General features: G+C 36.8%; 1 protein-coding gene across 1 annotated transcript in view; it reads right to left on the reverse strand.

The window, feature by feature from the left end:
* Window positions 1–4,487: 4,487 nt before the first annotated feature.
* ZNF385D (zinc finger protein 385D) overlaps window positions 4,488–20,502 on the reverse strand; it is a 538,925-nt gene continuing 522,910 nt past the window's right edge. The window contains exons 7-8 of the mRNA XM_053714223.1: window positions 19,979–20,080; window positions 4,488–5,822 (exon numbers count right to left, since the gene is read on the reverse strand). Of these exons, the coding sequence (XP_053570198.1) occupies window positions 5,589–5,822; window positions 19,979–20,080 (336 nt within the window). The 3' untranslated portion in view covers window positions 4,488–5,588. The remainder of the gene's footprint in view (window positions 5,823–19,978; window positions 20,081–20,502) is intronic.

Raw genomic sequence — 20,502 nt, forward strand, 5'->3', positions numbered from 1 at the left:
AAAAGCAACACTGAACAAATGACAATCAACACACAGCCATTAATGTCTAAATCATTGGCAACAAAAGTGAGTACACCCCTTAGTGGAAATTTCCAAATTGGGCCCAATGAGCCAGTCTCCCTCCCCAGTGTCATGTGACTTGTTAGAGTTTCAAGGTCTCAGGTATGAATGGGGAGCAGGTGTGTTAAATTTGGTGTTATTGCTCTCACACTCTCTAATCATGGTCACTGGAAGATCAACATGGCACCTCATGGCAAAGAACTCTCTGAGGATCTGAAAAAAAGAATTGTTGCTCTACATAAAGATGGCTTAGGCTATAAGAAGATTTCCAAGACCCTGCAACTGAGCTGCATTATGGTGAGCAAGACCATACAGTGGTTTCACAGGACAGGTTCCACTCAGAACAGGCCTTGCTATGGTTGACCAAAGAAGTTGAGTGCACATGCTCAGCGTCATATCCAGAGGTTGTCTTCGGGAAATAGACATATGAGTGCTGCTAGAATTGCTGCAGAGGTTAAAGAGGTGGGGGGTCAGCCTGTCAGCGCTCAGACCATACACCGCAAACTGCATCAAATTGGTCTGCATGGCTGTCGTTCCAGAAGGAAGCCTCTTCTAAAGATGATACACAAGAAAGCCCGCAAACAGTTTGCTGAAGACAAGCAGACTAAGGTCATCGATTACTGGAACCATGTCCTATGGTCCTATGAGACCAAGATAAACTTATTTGGTTCAGATGGTGTCAAGCGTGTGTGGCAGCAACCAGGTGAGGAGTACAAAGACAAGTGTGTCTTGCCTACAGTCAAGCATGGTGGTGGGAGTGTCATGGTCTGGGCCTGCATGAGTGCTGCCGGCACTGGGGAGCTACAGTTCATTGAGGGAACCATGAATGCCAACATGTACTGTGACATACTGAAGCAGAGCATGATTCCCTCCTTCGGGGACTGGGCTGCAGGGCAGTATTCCAACATAACGACCCCAATGAAACCTCCAAGATGACCACTTCCTTGCTAAAAAAGCTGAGGGTAAAGGTGATGGACTGGCCAAGCATGTCTCCAGACCTAAACCCTATTGAGCATCTGTGGGGCATCCTTAAACGGGAGGTGGGGGAGCGCAAGGTCTCTTACATCCACCAGCACTGTGATGTCATCATGGAGGAGTGGAAGAGGACTCCAGTGCAGTGGCAACCTGTGAAGCTCTGGTGAACTCCATGCCCAAGAGGGTTAAGGCAGTGCTGGAAAATAATGATGGCCACACAAAATATTGACACTTTGGGCCCAATTTGGACAATTCTACTTAGGGGTGTACTCACTCTTGTTGCTAATGGTTTAGAGATTAATGGCTGTGTTTATTGAGTTATTTTGAGGGGTCAGCAAATGTACACTGTTATACAGGCTGTACACTCACTACTTACATTGTAGCAAAGTGCCATTTCTTTAGTGTTGTCACATGAAAAGATATAATAAAATATTTACAAAAAATGTGAGGGGTGTTCTCACTTATGTGAGATACTGTGTCTGTGTGTATATATATATATATATATATATATATATATATATATATATATATATATATATATATATATATACAGTATATACATATATGTGTGTGTGTACAAATGTATTTATGTGTTTTTGTCTGTATATGTAGTGTTCATTGTTCACATTCCAATGTTTTTCACTTACAGGATAATATACTTTTTAATGTAAATACATATTTCTATATATACCTATACCTGTATATCTATTCTTATATATATATATATATATATATATATATATATATATATATATATATATATATAGAATTAAGTAGAATGTTACCACTCAGTGTCAGTGAGTGGAAACAAGCGTTACTCAAGTAAATGCGCTAGTCAGAGGTATGAAAATCTCATAGAGCAGCTATGAAGGTACAAATATTGTATGATAGACAAAGTCTATACAATATAGGAAAAATAGGAGTAAAAGGGTAAACAGCGCTTATGGAGATTCTTAAAAACTGAATAATATTAAAGTCTCGGCAGTGTTGGTGGATAAAGAAAAGAGTCTTTGATAGGATATTGGAATCCTAGTGTAATGAAGGCGTAATAGATACCCTTACCAAAAGTTACCTCAATCCTATGAGGTAAGTTTGCCGCATTGGAGGATGTATCTAGTGGTTGAATGAATCCTGGATGTTCTGGTCTGTATAAAATCGCTGCCTCTTGGAGTAGAATGGGATGTGGGTACCCTTTGTGCTGGTTTCTTTAGGAAACTTCCTGTATTTATTGCCTCTTGGAGCTTGGTTTTCTTGTCTTGGTATGAACTTTCTTAAAATTTCCACAGTAGCCACATCCCAATTGCTGAGGAAATTTAAGCATCAAGGAAACGTGTTCTGAAACCTCACAAGATCACAACAAAGTCCAGCAAGACTATGCTGATTGGCAGTTTATCTTCTGGCCCCTAGTGCTGTAATTTTTGATGCGGTGGCTCCATTCGTCCTCACGGAGAAGAAGTGCTTCAGACGCCTCTCGCGTCCGCAGTAAGCTCCCGGCAGTAGCGTAGCCACTCCAAACTCCTAGGCCCCCAACAAACCAGGGACCACGTGATCGAATCCTCCAATCGGATACGTCCTCAGTAGGCAGAGTAATCAGTCCGAACAAATAGCAGGCTAAATGAAAACAGCAGCAGGCAGTAATCCCAGCAATAAATACAGGAAGTTTCCTAAAGAAACCAGCACAAAGGGTACCCACATCCCATTCTACTCCAAGAGGCAGCGATTTTATACAGACCAGAACATCCAGGATTCATTCAACCACTAGATACATCCTCCAATGCGGCAAACTTACCTCATAGGATTGAGGTAACTTTTGGTAAGGGTATCTATTACGCCTTCATTACACTAGGATTCCAATATCCTATCAAAGACTCTTTTCTTTATCCACCAACACTGCCGAGACTTTAATATTATTCAGTTTTTAAGAATCTCCATAAGCGCTGTTTACCCTTTTACTCCTATATATATATATATATATATATATATATATATATGTGTGTGTGTATTTTACATGAACAGCATCATATATATATACGTATATATATAGGAATATATATTTAATAATAAAAATATAATATTTGCTATGTAAAGAATATAGGACTGTAAAATATGCATAACGCGCACCTTGGTTTGCAAATTTAGGACTAATTAGCACACATGAAAAATTTCTATCTTCAATGCATGTTATAGAAATATCGAATAAAAAAAATATTTTTAAAAAATAAATAAAAAATATTTAAAATTATTGTACATTCTGTTAAAAATTTAGATGTATTTTATGTATTGTTTAGAATATTTTACAGTATGTATAATTATTTTAAATATTTATTTTTTGTAGTTTTTTTATCTTAAATAGTTCAATAATGCTCATTGAAGATAGCAATTCTTCATGTGCACTAACCCGACCGTGTAAGTCCTAAGATGTGAACCCTGATGTGTGTTACACATATTTTAAATTCCTTTGTTCTTCACGTAGAAAATAATGTACTTTTCATTATTAAATTTAAATATATATATATATATATATATATATATATATATATATATATATCTGATACTGTTCATGTGAAATAGATATCTATGCCTAGATATATATAGAAATATGTATTTACAATACAAACTATATTACCCTTTATATTAAGAACATTGAAATGTGACATTTTCATAACTCCTGTTGGGTTAGCACGCGAGTATAGCTGTTAGTTTTTTTCACTTTGCACTCTTTATTGACTTCTACGGGGGAAGTAAATGCAATCACAATAATTTTTTAACGTGCATCAGGTTTCGCTTGTACGCAAACTTTTTACTTTCAACTTGTAATAAGAGCGCAACCCGATGCACGCACAGAGCCTCAATACAGTGAAGTTAATGCTTGAGTGGGAGCACTAAAGTTCACTTCTCTCGTAATCCAGCCCTATTTATGGTATACACCAAGGAGAAGAAGATTTTGTGATAAAAAAAAATATACTATAACTTATTTAAATAAAATTATGCCTTTTTTGACTGATAAAAAAAAACTACAAGTTGTAAAAAGCCCTGAATGTTTTTTTTTGTCAGTCAAAGCCTGATAATAAGTAAAATATAGCAATAATTTTGATCTTTTTACAATCAATAAAGATATCATCTTTCATTGCTGTGCCATATTTTGGAAATGTTGCTGGTTTGTTCTGGTTTTGGGAATATTGACTAATTTGTCAATGCTGTTTCACAAATTACTCTTATTCTGCTTTACCTATGGCTAATATTATACCGTTCCTGATCTAATATTTTAAATACAATCCATTATGTAAGCAAATATGGTTTAAGTAGAATAAAAGAACAAGACCTCTAAATAATTTAAGGTCCTGAATGCATAACTTAAGAAAATGAAAATGCGAGAGCCTTAGGATATGATATCAATTGACTTTGCAACATTCGCATGTATAATTTTGAAATAAATTGAGTTGAGGAATAGATTTCCTAGCATATAAAACAACATAGCACTTTATTGTAATACGATTTTAGCCTTATTGTGCAGCTGACCCAGGTAAATATATATGCATGAGACAAATACTTTCTAACAGTTTGAAATATAATATATGATATACTTCTGGTAACTTTTGGATTTAAAGTATCATAGTCATTTTCATGGAAAGATACAAAGCATTTCCTCAATGCTTATCTCTATAGACTTACAGCACCCCCCAAATCTCCTGAAATATTTTAAAAATATCAGTCTTGAAGTTAAGAATATATTCAGTAACATCTCGACTCTATGTTTTCAAACATACTCTAATCTATAGAGGTAACATAAAGAAGATGAAGCAACGGGTGTAAGGAAAACAGTAACACATACAAAAGACTAATAGTTTGGAGATTTTTAAAAGTACATGGCACATATCACACATTGCAATGTATTTTATCTGCTGCAAAACAGCAGTACACATTTGTTATGAGAATGCAGTAAATCTCTGCCAATTTGAATTTCTTTATATATATATATATATATATATATATTGTACTAATTGAGTGCAAAGAGTTTTAATTTGCTTGACAAGCTGCTATCCAGAGTAAGACAGCAAGTTATTTATGTCTTTTTGAATATTTGTTAAAACTATAACATAAGAGAGACATAGCACTACTTTTTTACAAGACATCTACTGTATCAAATTAGTTCAGATAAACACCCAGCAATTGGAGACTTGGCATTAAGATTCAGAAGGGTTCTATTCACAGTGTTGTTTTGTTTTTTCTTAATCTACAAAATTAAGTATTGTATGTACACTGGAATTTGATAATGCCCTAAACAAAAGGAATATTTCAGATAAGCAGGATTCACACGGACAATCAAATATTCTGTATTATTTACAAGTAAGAGTAATTTGCCAACAAAATAAACAGGAAATTAAAGAACTATTTCATTTAAGAAAATACAACCTTTCTTGCTTAAACCAAATGTTTTTTTTCATCCATGAAAAGTCCTGGTTTGCATTATTGTCAAATTATAAATAAGCACTGCATAGTTTATTGTTTGTTTTTATTTTTATTTTTATTTTGGAAAAAATATTGCCTGTAGTTCAATAGGGAGCAAATAAAATAGGTGTATGGGTGGTCCGTATTGGTCCTGGAGCTGGTCGCAGAAGTGCTGGAGGAAGTGCTGATGTTTGAAATAATGCGGCAGCTGGGGTGGTTCTGAGACTAAAAGGTGAATTCACAGCAACTGCAGCAGCAGCTGCTGCAGCTACCAATGGATTTGGTAATATCCGTTGACTCAGTGGCTTTAGGCGTTGTTTTGAAAAGGCTAATTTTACCTGTAAACAAAAAAAAAAACATGGTATTAGCTATTAAGTGCCTGCTGAAATAAAATTGTATTTGTGTGTTATTTTTAGCACTCAATCGATAGTCTAGGATGCGCTAACATCTGCATGTCAGATAGCATGGGTATGCTAAAGTCCTCATATAATATACGTCTATGTGGATATGCATCGAAATGCATGTCAGTTGCTGTGCTAAGCCAATAATGGGCAAATAATGGTGTTCTTTATGTAGTTCTGTACTATACATTTAATAATAATGGTTTACTCCCAGGGCTAAAAGCTCTAAAAAAATTGAATTCACTTATTTTGAATAAAATACTTAACTCCCAACTTATGAGCGCAATTAGCATGCTAATGGACTTCCTGGGCTATTCATTAAAAATATAGGGTGTGCTAAAAAAAAAATTTTTTACTGTGTTTAATTTTACCATCCGCTTGTAATACTAGATGTGAACTATTCTTTGTGCAAGGTCACTCAAAAGATACACACCCTATTGATTATACTCCACTTTTGTAATCTAGCACATAGCCTATATCAGCAATTAAAAGTGCACTGCAAAATACATAAATTAAAATAATTTAGCTGTCTTTTTCAGAACGGTTTACTAGGTTTTGCAATAACTGTTATGACATAGCAACATTAAAATATAGGCTTTAGCTGTAAGTACTTATAAAATAATGGACATTAGCCAATCAGCATTGATAGAAAGTACATATCACCCAGTAAACACAACTGATACTGATGTAATAGATTTATTAATATAGAATTAATTATAGAATAGAATTAATATTAAAAATAACTTTTACTTTACATTTCACATGAATGATATAACATTTTGTGAAAATGTGTTATTAGGTATAATGAACTTACTCCAGCTTTAATTCACAGAGGTATCTTACAGCAAACGCAGGCAACAAAATAAAGGATTCATAATGCAATTTTGTTTTGTTTTCCTTCATTATTTTTTTTTTTATGGGTAGATTAAATTATGAATTTAATGTCCCTTGAGTTGCACAGGAAATCAGGAAATACTGTCAATACAATTGGAGCTACATAAAAATATTGTAAAATACAGTGAGTACAGTAACAAATAAAAAATGACAAAGAGGAAAATGAAGTATAAAGTATAATCGGGTTTTTTTTGTGGATTTATATTATTGAGATTGTGCATGAATTACTAAATTCTCTATGAAAATAATAAAATTAGAAATTATTTTCATTAAACTTAGATGTAAAAATAGGCCATCATACTAGTAGTGTGTGTTTATAACTCCAAAATGGTATCAATAGCCCCTTCAAATATTTCTATTGATTTTACATAGGAATTGTTTGAAGTACTATAAAACCCATCAAGTCTTCATACACTCCTATGTGTAAGTTTTATTAAAAATGCTAGACTTTCTAATAATCATGACCCTATCACCTAGATGACAAGTTATGTAGCTAGCTTAGGTTTTATTTTTATTTTACAGTTAAGTTTGTATTTATTTTAACTAGGTAGACTAGTTAGTAAATAGTTATTAACTATTTACTAACTACCTAGTTAAAATAAATACAAACTTACCTGTGAAATAAAACCTAACCTGCCTTACACTAAAACCTAACATTACAAAACATAAAAAATCCCTACCATTACAAAAAATAACAAACAAAATTATCTAAAACAATAAAAAATATTCCTATTCTAATACCCTTTAAAAAAAACACCCCAAAATAAAAAGCCTAATCTAAAATAAACTACCAAGGGCCCTTAAAAGGGCCTTTTGTAGGGCATTGCCCTAAAGTTAGCAGCTCTTTTGCTACAAAACAAAACAAACACCCCCCTAACAGTATACAACCCCCCAAACACACAAAATAAAAATAAGTTAAAACCTAATCTACTCATTGCCCTGAAAAGGGCATTTGTATGGGCATTGCCCTTAAAAGGGCATTTAGCTTCTTTTCCTGCCCTTAAAATGGCATTCAGCTCTTTAATGAAATGCCCAAGCCCTAATCTAAAAATAAAAAACCACCCCAAAACGAAATAATTTTTATTACCTGATAAATTACTTTCTCCAACGGTGTGTCCGGTCCACGGCGTCATCAATAACTTGTGGGAATATTCTCTTCCCCAACAGGAAATGGCAAAGAGCACAGCAAAAGCTGTCCATATAGTCCCTCCTAGGCTCTGCCCACCCCAGTCATTCGACCGACGGACAGGAGAAAAAACAGGAGAAACCATAAGGTGCCGTGGTGACTGTAGTTAAAGAAAGAAATTCATCAAACCTGATTAAAAAACCAGGGCGGGCCGTGGACCGGACACACCGTTGGAGAAAGTAATTTATCAGGTAAGCATAAATTCTGTTTTCTCCAACATTGGTGTGTCCGGTCCACGGCGTCATCCATAACTTGTGGGAACCAATACCAAAGCTTTAGGACACGGATGAAGGGAGGGAGCCAATCAGGTTACCTAAATAGAAGGCACCACAGCTTGCAAAACCTTTCTCCCAAAAATAGCCTCCGAAGAAGCAAAAGTATCAAATTTGTAGAATTTGGCAAAAGTGTGCAGGGAAGACCAAGTCGCTGCCTTACATATCTGATCAACAGAAGCCTCGTTCTTGAAGGCCCATGTGGAAGCCACAGCCCTAGTAGAGTGAGCTGTGATGTGTTCCGGAGGCTGCCGTCCGGCAGTCTCGTAAGCCAATCGGATGATGCTTTTCAGCCAAAAGGAAAGAGAGGTAGCAGTAGATTTTTGACCTCTCCTCTTGCCAGAATAAACGACAAACAGAGAAGACGTTTGTCTGAAATCCTTTGTTGCTTCTAAATAGAACTTTAAAGCACGAACTACATCTAAATTGTGTAACAAACGTTCCTTCTTTGAAACTGGATTCGGACACAAAGAAGGCACAACTATTTCCTGGTTAATATTCTTGTTGGAAACAACCTTTGGAAGGAAACCAGGTTTAGTACGCAAAACAACCTTATCTGAATGGAACACCAGATAGGGCGGATTACACTGCAAAGCAGATAACTCAGAAACTCTTCTAACAGAAGAAATAGCAACCAAAAACAGAACTTTCCAAGATAACATCTTGATATCTATGGAATGTAGAGGTTCAAACGGAACCCCTTGAAGAACTGAAAGAACTAAATTCAGACTCCAGGGAGGAGTCAAAGGTCTGTAAACAGGCTTGATCCTGACCAAAGCCTGAACAAAAGCTTGAACATCAGGCACAGCTGCCAGACGTTTGTGTAACAAGACAGATAAAGCAGAAATCTGTCCCTTTAGAGAACTCGCTGATAATCTTTTATCCAAACCTTCTTGGAGAAAAGAAAGGATCCTAGGAATTTTGATCTTACTCTATGAGAATCCCTTGGATTCACACCAACAGATATATCTTTTCCATATTTTATGGTAAATTTTTCTAGTTACAGGTTTTCTGGCTTGTACCAGAGTATCTATTACAGAATCCGAAAACCCACGCTTAGATAAAATCAAGCATTCAATTTCCAAGCCGTTAGCTGGAGGGTAACTAGATTTGGATGTTCGAATGGACCCTGTACTAGAAGATCCTTTCTCAAAGGTAGCTTCCATGGTGGAGCTGATGACATATTCACCAGGTCTGCATACCAAGTCCTGCGTGGCCACGCAGGAGCTATCAAGATCACAGAGGCCCTCTCCTGCTTGATCCTGGCTACCAGCCTGGGAATGAGAGGAAACGGTGGAAACACATAAGCTAGGTTGAAGGTCCAAGGTGCTACTAATGCATCCACTAGAGTCGCCTTGGGATCCCTGGATCTGGACCCGTAGCAAGGAACCTTGAAGTTCTGACGAGACGCCATCAGACCCATGTCTGGAATGCCCCATAATTGAGTCAACTGAGCAAATATCTCCGGGTGGAGTTCCCACTCCCCCGGATGGAATGTCTGATGACTCAGATAATCCACCTCCCAGTTTTCCACTCCTGGGATGTGGATTGCAGATAGGTGGCAGGAGTGATCCTCCGCCCATTTTATGATTTTGGTAACTTCTCTCATCGCCAGGGAACTCCTTGTTCCCCCCTGATGGTTGATGTAAGCAACAGTTGTCATGTTGTCTGATTGGAATCTTATGAATCTGGCCTTTGCTAGTTGAGGCCAAGCCCTGAGAGTATTGAATATCGCTCTCAGTTCCAGAATGTTTATCGGGAGAAGAGACTCTTCCCGAGACCATAGCCCCTGAGCTTTCAGGGAGTCCCAGACCGCGCCCCAGCCCACTAGACTGGCGTCGGTCGTGACGATGACCCACTCTGGTCTGCGGAAGCTCATTCCCTGGGACAGGTGATCCTGGGTTAGCCACCAACGGAGTGAGTCTCTGGTCTTCTGATCTACTTGAATCACTGGAGACAAGTCTGTATAGTCCCCATTCCACTGTTTCAGCATGCACAGTTGTAATGGTCTTAGATGAATTCGCGCAAAAGGAACTATATCCATTGCTGCAACCATCAACCCTACTACTTCCATGCACTGAGCTATGGAAGGTCGTGGAACAGAGTGAAGAACTTGACAAGCATTTAGAAGTTTCGACTTTCTGACATCTGTCAGGAAAATCTTAATTTCTAAAGAATCTATTATTGTCTCCAAGAAAGGAACTCTTGTCGACGGAGACAAGGAACTTTTTTCTATGTTCACTTTCCATCCGTGAGATCTGAGAAAGGCCAGAACGATGTCTGTGTGAGCCTTTGCCTTTGAAAGAGACGACGCTTGTATCAGAATGTCGTCCAAGTAAGGTGCCACTGCAATGCCCCTTGGTCTTAGAACCGCTAGAAGGGACCCGAGTACCTTTGTGAAAATCCTTGGAGCAGTGGCTAGCCCGAATGGGAGAGCCACAAACTGGTAATGTTTGTCCAGAAAGGCGAACCTTAGGAACTGATGATGATCTTTGTGGATAGGAATATGTAGATACGCATCCTTTAGATCCACGGTAGTCATAAATTGACCCTCCTGGATTGTAGATAAAATCGTTCGAATGGTTTCCATTTTGAACGATGGCACTCTGAGAAATTTGTTTAGGAACTTTAAATCCAGAATTGGTCTGAAAGTTCCCTCTTTTTTGGGAACCACAAACAGATTTGAGTAAAACCCCATTCCTTGTTCCACGGTTGGAACTGGGTGTATCACTCCCATTTTTAACAGGTCTTCTACACAATGTAAGAATGCCTGTCTCTTTATTTGGTTTGAGAATAAGTGAGACATGTGGAACCTTCCCCTTGGGGGTAGTTCCTTGAATTCCAGAAGATAACCCTGAGAAACTATTTCTAGTGCCCAGGGATCCTGAACGTCTCTTGCCCAAGCCTGAGCGAAGAGAGAGAGTCTGCCCCCTACTAGATCCGGTCCCGGATCGGGGGCTACTCCTTCATGCTGTCTTGTTAGCAGCAGCAGGTTTCTTGGCCTGCTTACCCTTGTTCCAGCCTTGCATCGGTTTCCAAGATGGTTTGGTTTGCGAAGCATTACCCTCTTGTCTAGAGGCTGCAGAGTTGGAGGCCGGTCCGTTCCTGAAATTGCGAAAGGAGTGAAAATTAGACTTATTCTTGGCCTTGAAAGGCCTATCTTGTGGGAGGGCGTGGCCCTTACCCCCAGTGATGTCTGAGATAATCTCTTTCAATTCTGGCCCAAAAAGAGTTTTACCCTTGAAAGCGATATTAAGCAATTTTGTCTTGGAAGATACATCCGCTGACCAAGACTTTAGCCAGAGCGCTCTGCGCGCCACAATTGCAAACCCAGAATTTTTCGCCGCTAATCTAGCTAACTGCAAAGCGGCATCTAAAATAAAGGAATTAGCTAACTTAAGTGCGTGAACCCTGTCCATAACCTCCTCATACGGAGTCTCTCTACTGAGCGACTTTTCTAGTTCTTCGAACCAGAACCACGCTGCTGTAGTGACAGGAATAATGCACGAAATAGGCTGCAGGAGGTAGCCTTGCTGTACAAAAATCTTTTTAAGCAAACCCTCCAATTTTTTATCCATAGGATCTTTGAAAGCACAATTATCCTCGATAGGAATAGTAGTGCGCTTGGCTAGTGTAGAAACTGCCCCCTCGACCTTAGGGACTGTCTGCCATAAGTCCTTTCTGGGGTCGACCATAGGAAATAATTTCTTAAATATAGGAGGGGGAACAAAAGGTATGCTGGGCTTCTCCCACTCCTTATTCACTATGTCCGCCACCTGCTTGGGTATAGGAAAAGCGTCGGGGAGCACCGGAACCTCTAGGAACTTGTCCATCTTGCACAATTTTTCTGGAATGACCAGGTTGTCACAATCATCCAGAGTAGATAGCACCTCCTTAAGCAGTGCGCGGAGATGCTCTAATTTAAATTTAAATGTCACAACATCAGGTTCTGCCTGTTGAGAAATTCTACCTGAATCTGAAATTTCCCCATCTGACAAAACCTCCCTCACGGCCCCTTCAGATTGGTGTGAGGGTATGACAGAGCAATTATCATCAGCGCCCTCCTGCTCTACAGTGTTTAAAACAGAGCAATCGCGCTTTCTCTGATATGCAGGCATTTTGGATAAAATATTTGCTATGGAGTTATCCATTACTGCCGTCAATTGTTGCATAGTAATAAGCATTGGCGCGCTAGAAGTACTAGGGGCCTCCTGCGTGGGCAAAACTGGTGTAGACACAGAAGGAGATGATGTAGAACTATGTCTACTCCCTTCATCTGATGAATCATCTTGGGCAACTTTACTATCTGTGGCAGTACTGTCCTTACTTTGTTTGGACGCTATGGCACAATTATCACACAATTTTGAAGGGGGAGACACATTGGCTTCCATACATACAGAACATAGCTTATCTGAAGGCACAGACATGTTAAACAGGCTTAAACTTGTCAATAAAGTACAAAAACCGTTTACCGTTACTGTCTCTTTAAATTTTAAACAGTGCACACTTTATTACTGAATATGTGAAAAACTATGAAGGAATTGTTCAAATTTAACCAAATTTTCACCACAGTGTCTTAAAGCATTCAAAGCATTGCACCCCAAATTTGAGACCTTTAACCCTTAAAATGAAGAAACCAGAGCCGGTTAAAGTTTTAACCCCTCTACAGTCCCAGCTACAGCCTTTGCTGCGACTTTACCAAACCCAGGGGGTATACGATACCAAATGAAGCCTTCTAGGAACCTTTTCAAATACTTTCAGACCCACACACATGCAGCTGCATGTCCTGCTCTCAAAAGAAACTGCGCAGTAATGGCGCGAAAATGAGGCTCAGCCTACTACAGGGAAGGCCCTTCCTGACTGAAAAGGTGTCTAAACCAGTGCCTGACGTTAAAAAAAACGTTCCCCAAATTTTATAAGTGTGAATATCAACATCAATCTTTATAAATAGCCCAAATAAAGCAATCGATCTTGCCCATAAAAATGTCTACCAGTTTTATAGCCCACATTAAGCCCTTTATTCTGTTTGATTAAGAAAATGGCTTACCGGTCCCCATGAGGGGAATGACAGCCTTCCAGCATTACACAGTCTTGTTAGAAAAATGGCTAGTCATACCTTAAGCAGAAAAGTCTGCTAACTGTTTCCCCCAACTGAAGTTATTTCATCTCAACAGTCATATGTGGAAACAGCAAACGATTTTAGTTACTGCTGCTAAAATCATATTCCTCTCACAAACAGAACTCTTCATCTTTTTCTGTTTCAGAGTAAATAGTACATACCAGCACTATTTTAAAATAACAAACTCTTGATAGTAGAATAAAAACTACAACTAATCACCACATACTCTTCACCATCTCCGTGGAGATGTTGCCTGTGCAACGGCAAAGAGAATGACTGGGGTGGGCGGAGCCTAGGAGGGACTATATGGACAGCTTTTGCTGTGCTCTTTGCCATTTCCTGTTGGGGAAGAGAATATTCCCACAAGTTATGGATGATGCCGTGGACCGGACACACCAATGTTGGAGAAATAAATTACACAAAATAACAAACAAATTATCAAAAAGAATAAAAATTATTCCTATTCTAATACCCATTTAAAAAAAAACACCCCAAAATAAAAAACCTAATCTAGAATAAACTACCAATAGCCCTTTAAAGGGCCTTTTGTAGGGAATTGCCCTAAGTTAAACAGCTCTTTTACCTGAAAAAAAAAAATACAAAGACCCACTAACATTACAAACCCCCACCCCCCCTAAACCCACAAAATGAAAAAAACTATCTGAAAAAAACTAAGCTACCCAGTGCCCTGAAAAGAGCATTTGTATGGGCATTGCCCTTAAAAGGGCATTTAGCTCTTTTGCATTGCCCTTAAAAGGGCATTTAACTCTTTTATAAAAAGCCCAAACCCTAAACTAAAAAAAAAATGCCCAAAAATATTTAAAAAATCCTAACACTATCCCCCAAAGATCCACTCACAGTTGCTGGAGTCCCGCTTGAAGGATCTTCATTCCGGCGGCTCCATCTTCATCCAGGCAGCATCTTCTATCTTCATCCCGACGGCGTGGAGCGGATCCATCCTGAAGACATCCGGCACGGAGCATTCTCTTCATACGGTCGCTGCCACATACTGAATCTTAAATGCAAGGTACGTGGCTGTTCAATGCGTCCCTTGCATTAAACAGCCAATAGAATTTCAGAAGCTCTCATCCTATTGGCTGTTTTGAACAGCCAATAGGATTTCAGTAGCTCTCATCCAATTGGCTGATTTGAATTTGCAAAATCAAATCAGCCAATAGGAATGCAAGGGACACCATTTTGAATTGTGTACCTTGCATTGAAGATTCAGAATACGGTGGCGACTGTATGAAGAGGATGCTCGGTGCTGGATGTCTTCAGGATAAACCCACTCCGCGCCGCCGGGATGAAGATAGAAGATGCCGCCGGGATGAAAATAGAAGATGCCACCTGGATGAAGATGGAGTCGCCTGGATGAAGATGGAGCCACCGGGATGAAGATCCTTCAAGCGGGACTACAGCAACTGTGAGTGGGTCTTCGGGGGTTAGTGTTAGGATTTTTTAAGGTTTTTTGGGTGGGTTTTTTTTTAGTTTAGGGTTTGGGCTATTCATAAAAGAGCTAAATGCCCTTTTCAGGGCAATGCAAAAGAGCTTAAGGGCAATGTCCATACAAATGCTCTTTTCAGGGCAATGGGTAGCTTAGGTTTTTGTTAGAGTTAGGTTTTTTTATTTTGGGGGATTGGTTGGGTGGTTGGTTTTACTGTTCTTTGATTTTTTTTTACAGGTAAAAGAGCTGTTTAACTTATTTGTACTTATTGCTATTTGTAGTTTATTGTAGGCTAGGTTTTTTTTATTTTGGGTGGGCTTTTTTATTCATGTCAATTAAACAATATAACAAACACCTGGGGTTCTCCATCAAGGGGAGGAGAACCCCAGGTGTTTGTTATATTGTTTAATTGACATGATTGGTAAATTTGGTGGGTATATATATGAGAGCTATGATCAGTATGCTTTATATGTCTGATGAAACAGCACCACAGCTGAGAAACGTGTCGCATGTAAATTAGGAGGGTATATGTATACCCCTTCCTTTTTTTCCTATTTTTAATATTTTATGTGTTAATAAATCCACTTTTTATCTGATATTGGAACTGCTACTGATCATTACTACTAATCATATCACCTTCTACCAATCATCTATACTGGGATTGTTCCTGCTCGGAGTGGGAGTCCCTGACATTTCCATCATCATTTGCCTGACCTGTGAAGCTGCCTTGTTTTGGCAGCCTGCTATCCTGTCTGAGAAGGGAGAGCTCAAGGTGTTCCTGGTGACACGCTGGAAGTATCAGCAAGCTGGGTTGCTGTTGAGTACCCAGTCCGTGTCTAATAGCACTGTCTGAGTGCTCCTACTAAATGTGAGTACCCTGTTGTGGGCGATTTTACTCCTAACCATTGTCTCCACTGGTACACACAAGCGCCTCTCTTTGTTCTCTTTCTCTTCTGTATAGACGTCCTGCCTAGCTGATGTGAGGAGAGTGCTGCTGCTGATATCATGCTACAGACCACATTGACTGATCGATCCTTCCCATGTTTTTTCTGGTTTGGATATTTATTGGGACTTACTACACTTTTTTGTCTCTTTCATATATACTGTACATTTGGTTCGCCTTATTTTACATCTTGATCAACATAGATTTGTTATTATTAACATTACTATTAATATATTAATTGTTATCAGAGTGTCCCATATTAGAGCTCCCCATATTTAGCTATCTCTAGAGAGATACCTATTTTCCTTATTTTTATAGGGCTATTAGATAAGGTGTAAATCTTTTTTATTTTTGATAATTTTGTTTGTTATTTTTTGTAATTTAGTGTTTGTTATTTTTTGTAATTTAGTATTTTTTATCTTTTGTAATTAGATACTTTGTAATTTATATAGTAGTGTTAGGATTTTTTTAATGTGTATTTTAGTTTTCTTTAATTGGTATTTAGTTTAATTTTAATTTAATAGTTATATTAGTTTAATTGTTAGTTTAAACTTAGTTTTTTTAATTTGACAGGTAAGTTTTAATTTAATTGAAGACAGCAAAATTGTAATTTTAATATAAAGTTAGGGGGGCGTTAGGTTTAGGGGTTACTAGATTAAATTAGTTTATTGCTATGTGGGGGCATTTCGGTTTAGTGGTTAATAGTTTAATTTAGTATATTTCATTGTGGTAGGCTTGCGGTTTAGGGGTCAATAGGTTTATTATAGTGGCGGCAGTGTAGGCTTAATAACTTTAGTATAGTGGGGGCGATGTGGGCGGACGGCAGATTAGGGGTTAATAATATTTAAACAGTGTTTGCAATGTGGGAGGGCGGCAGTTTAGGGGTTAATAACTTTAGTATAGTGGTAACAATGTCGGGGAGCGGCGGAATAGGGGTTAATACATTTTATTAGTGGCGGCAATGTCAGGAGAGGCAGATTATAGGTTAATAACTTTAATATAGTGTTTGCTCTACGGGAGGGCCTCGGTTTAGGGGTTAATAGGTAGTTTATGGGTGTTTAGTGTACTTTGTGACAGTTTAGTTATGAGTTTTATATAACAGTTTTGTTGTGTAAAACTCATAACTAATGCTCTCAGATGGCGGTACGGATATTGTCGTTATAGGGTGTAACGCAAGCTTTTCAGCCTCACTGCAAAACTTGTAATGGCTGCGCTATGGAAGTCCCATTAAAAAAACGTAATTTTTATGTGTGCGGGACTGATGTTGCATTACAGGCTAAAAGGCTTGCGGTACAGCCATACCGGAAAGACTTGTAATGGCTGCAGTGCTGCTTTAACACTGAACAAATGCACAACTTGTAATCTAGGTGACTGTGTTTTGTGTAAACAATATTTTATTATTTGACCTTAGGAATGGAGGGATCTCAAACATATCAAATATGACCAGATACATGAGGTCTACATGACTATGGACTTTTATTCTACAACAGTAGGTATCAATTCTTATGTACACTCTGACATTCCATCTCACCTAACATATCTGTCCATTGGTTGCAAACAAACGTTATCCAGATTCACAAATGTCACAACTGCAAAATCTCTGCTTTTCCCAGACCAGTGTAGCAACATGCTGGGTAAATGACGCTAATATTATTTAAGAACAAACTAAACATCTGTCCAGAAATTGATTGATCTACTGCTGAATGTTTGCCTGCTTCTGATCCTAGCTCTGCTCCATGACTCCAGGTTGTAACATCTACATATTTCCTGGCTGTCTTGGATGCGCTTCTCCTGCCTCTTCGAGCTATGTGAATCCTACTGACCACTGCCATCAGTATCCCTGCTGGTCTGAATTAAATTATATCCACAAACCACATTGATGTGACAATGTGCCTATATATTAAACTGCATCGAAAACACTTTTTTTTTAACATACATTGAGTAAGTTACCAGCAATTTCCAGTGACTCATCATATCCAGTATTCTTCAATTGATTGCATTTATGGAATTTATTATTCTTTTCTTGATTATTTTATACCAATTAAGCATTTTAGTGGACAAGCATAAAATGTGTTCTATTTTCTTTTTAGAAATATTTTTCTTTTATCCCTGCATTAAAAATATTACAAATTTATATTTAATAAAATAAATAGTTCAGTTTTCCAAGTAAAATATTGCAAAAAGACTATGACATATTCAGTCTTTTCTTTAAGATTAATGAACAAGTTATGAGTTGAAGGAAAAGTACCTGGGGAAGAATGAAGTAAAATGAAAAGAGCAATTAGGAGGGAAATTGAAATGGGAATTCCCTGGATAGAGAGATATAGCTGAGGTAAGAAATGTTTATAAAATAATAAATGTGTCTTCGTTATATTAGCTAAGGAAAAAATAGATTAAAAATAAAAAATATGATATGTTAAATAAAATAAGCATGAAAACTGTTTTCAGCAGACATGTTATATTTAGATAAGAGAAAATGCCTTTACAGAGCGCTTATCTCAATTTTACAGTGAATCACCCTGGAGGACAAAAATCCATTCTTATATGCAGGATGTTTTAATAGCTGTAGTTACTTTCATAGGATGATTGCGAACATTGAAAAGATGTTCTTTTAAGATAATTTCTATCAAAGGAGTTGCTAATGTGAAGCTTCAAGTCTACTAAATAATTATTTAATCCTCTGTACAGTTTACCAAAGGAACTTTTATAAAATATAAACAGATCCATACTTCTATAAGTGGATGTTTAGAAGAAGAAAAAAAGGATATTTCTTTTTTTTTTTATTTTAAATAGCTTTTTATAAGCAAAACCAAACGTAATACTAGTTTATGTAACAAATAAAACATCTCAATCTACCCATAATGCTCACAATAGGATATAAATGCTACATTATTAGTAAAGTATCATCAAGGTGTACTCATGAATGTTAAAATAATATTAAATATAAAATTGGTCATAATTATATCTGTCACTCACTCTATTAAAATAATTGATAAACTGTATTTAGGAGCAAAGGAATATACAAATATAAAAAGAAAATATAAAGAGAATCATCTCAATAAGAATGTTCAAAACTAATATATACAGTGTATGTATATATATATATATATATATATATATATATATATATATATATATATATATATATATATATATATATATATATATATATGTTGCTGGTTTTTTTTTTTTTAAATGTACATGTATGTAATTATGTATGTAAATGTACTTTAAAGTGTCTTCTGAAAATAACTTTGTATTGCTAAAAACTCAAAATGTTGTAATGTGTTAATATTTTTTATTGATATTTGATGACACAGGTTTCGGATGCACTTACAAATAACTACCTTCACATCGGGATTTAGGACAGAAACTCCCAACATTCAGTGAGTTGCAAAACCAAAATGACATAAGTAAGCCACATTATTACCTTCAACAGATAAGAGTTTTGCATTCAAAGGGCACAGCGCATGTTAAAAACAATAACTTTTTTTAATGTAATGTAATGTGTAAATTTGGGAAGCCACCCCCTCTGGATAAACTGGCTCCTAAAAAGAGCTACAATAGAATCAGGAGTAGGACTATATAATTAGTAAGGTGCAAAAAAGATTAAAGTTTTGCAATCAAAGGGGATAGCACATGTTAAAAATAATAACTTACTAGTACAATGGTTTAAAAAGTACATGGAGACTAGCCATCCATGAACATTTAAAAGTTTTGTACTGATAATAGTTATTATTTTAAATTTACACTGGCCTGTTTGAGTGTAATATTTTTTAAATAAATATTTGTTAAAGGACCAGTAAATACAGTAGATTTGCATAACAACAAATGCATGATAAAAAAGACAATGCAATAGCACTTAGTCTAAACATCAAATGAGTAGTAGATTTTTTTTCTGACAAATTTCAAAGTTATGTCTATTTCCACTCCTCCTGTATCATGTGACAGCCATCAGCCAATCACAAATGCATATAGTATATTCTGTAAATTCTTGCACATGCTCAGTAGGAGATGGTGACTCAAAAAGTGTAAATATAAAAAGACTGTGCACATTTTGTTAATGGAAGTAAATTGGAAAGTTGCTTGCAATTGCATGCACTATCTGAATCATGAAAGTTTAATTCTGACTTAAGTATCCCTTTAATTAAATATTTGTGGCTGTTCTTTGCTTTAGGCAAGCATATTATAAAAAATAAAAAATAAAAACTTGTTTTTTTAAACAGTTTACTCACCCCAAGTGGAGTACTTCCCCTCTGTGTTTTATTATAGGGACTATATTTAGGTTTAGGAGGTTTCCCAGCAGCTCTGTCCTTGTGTCTTCTACTACTAATGTGCTGTAAGAAATAATAAATAAAAAAATAATTAAACAGATTAAAATAGATTAAATTAGTTTGTAAAAGACTATGAACTAATACATATAAACCATAAAATCACAGCATCAAGTCAATCAAATAGTTTTGCTTCAAAATAAAAAATATTTGTAAAATAAGTTATGTAAATTCTGCTGCAATAGAAATAAATGTATGTTAAACAAGTATTTATGTATTATCATTTGTTGTTTTTTTCAGAATCATCACAGTGTTTATCTTTGCCAGTATAAATACTGCTTTAGGTAATTATTTTAATACATTCATAACTGGCATAATACTACAGTAAATATACTTATAAAATTAAAAAAATACATAAATTACTAAATAAAAAATATTTAAAGACCAGCAAGCATTGAAGTCTGTGTTTAAGTCTGACTGCCTTCTTT

This window comes from Bombina bombina, chromosome 5 (genome assembly GCF_027579735.1).
Source record: "Bombina bombina isolate aBomBom1 chromosome 5, aBomBom1.pri, whole genome shotgun sequence".
NCBI classification, from domain to species: domain Eukaryota; kingdom Metazoa; phylum Chordata; class Amphibia; order Anura; family Bombinatoridae; genus Bombina; species Bombina bombina.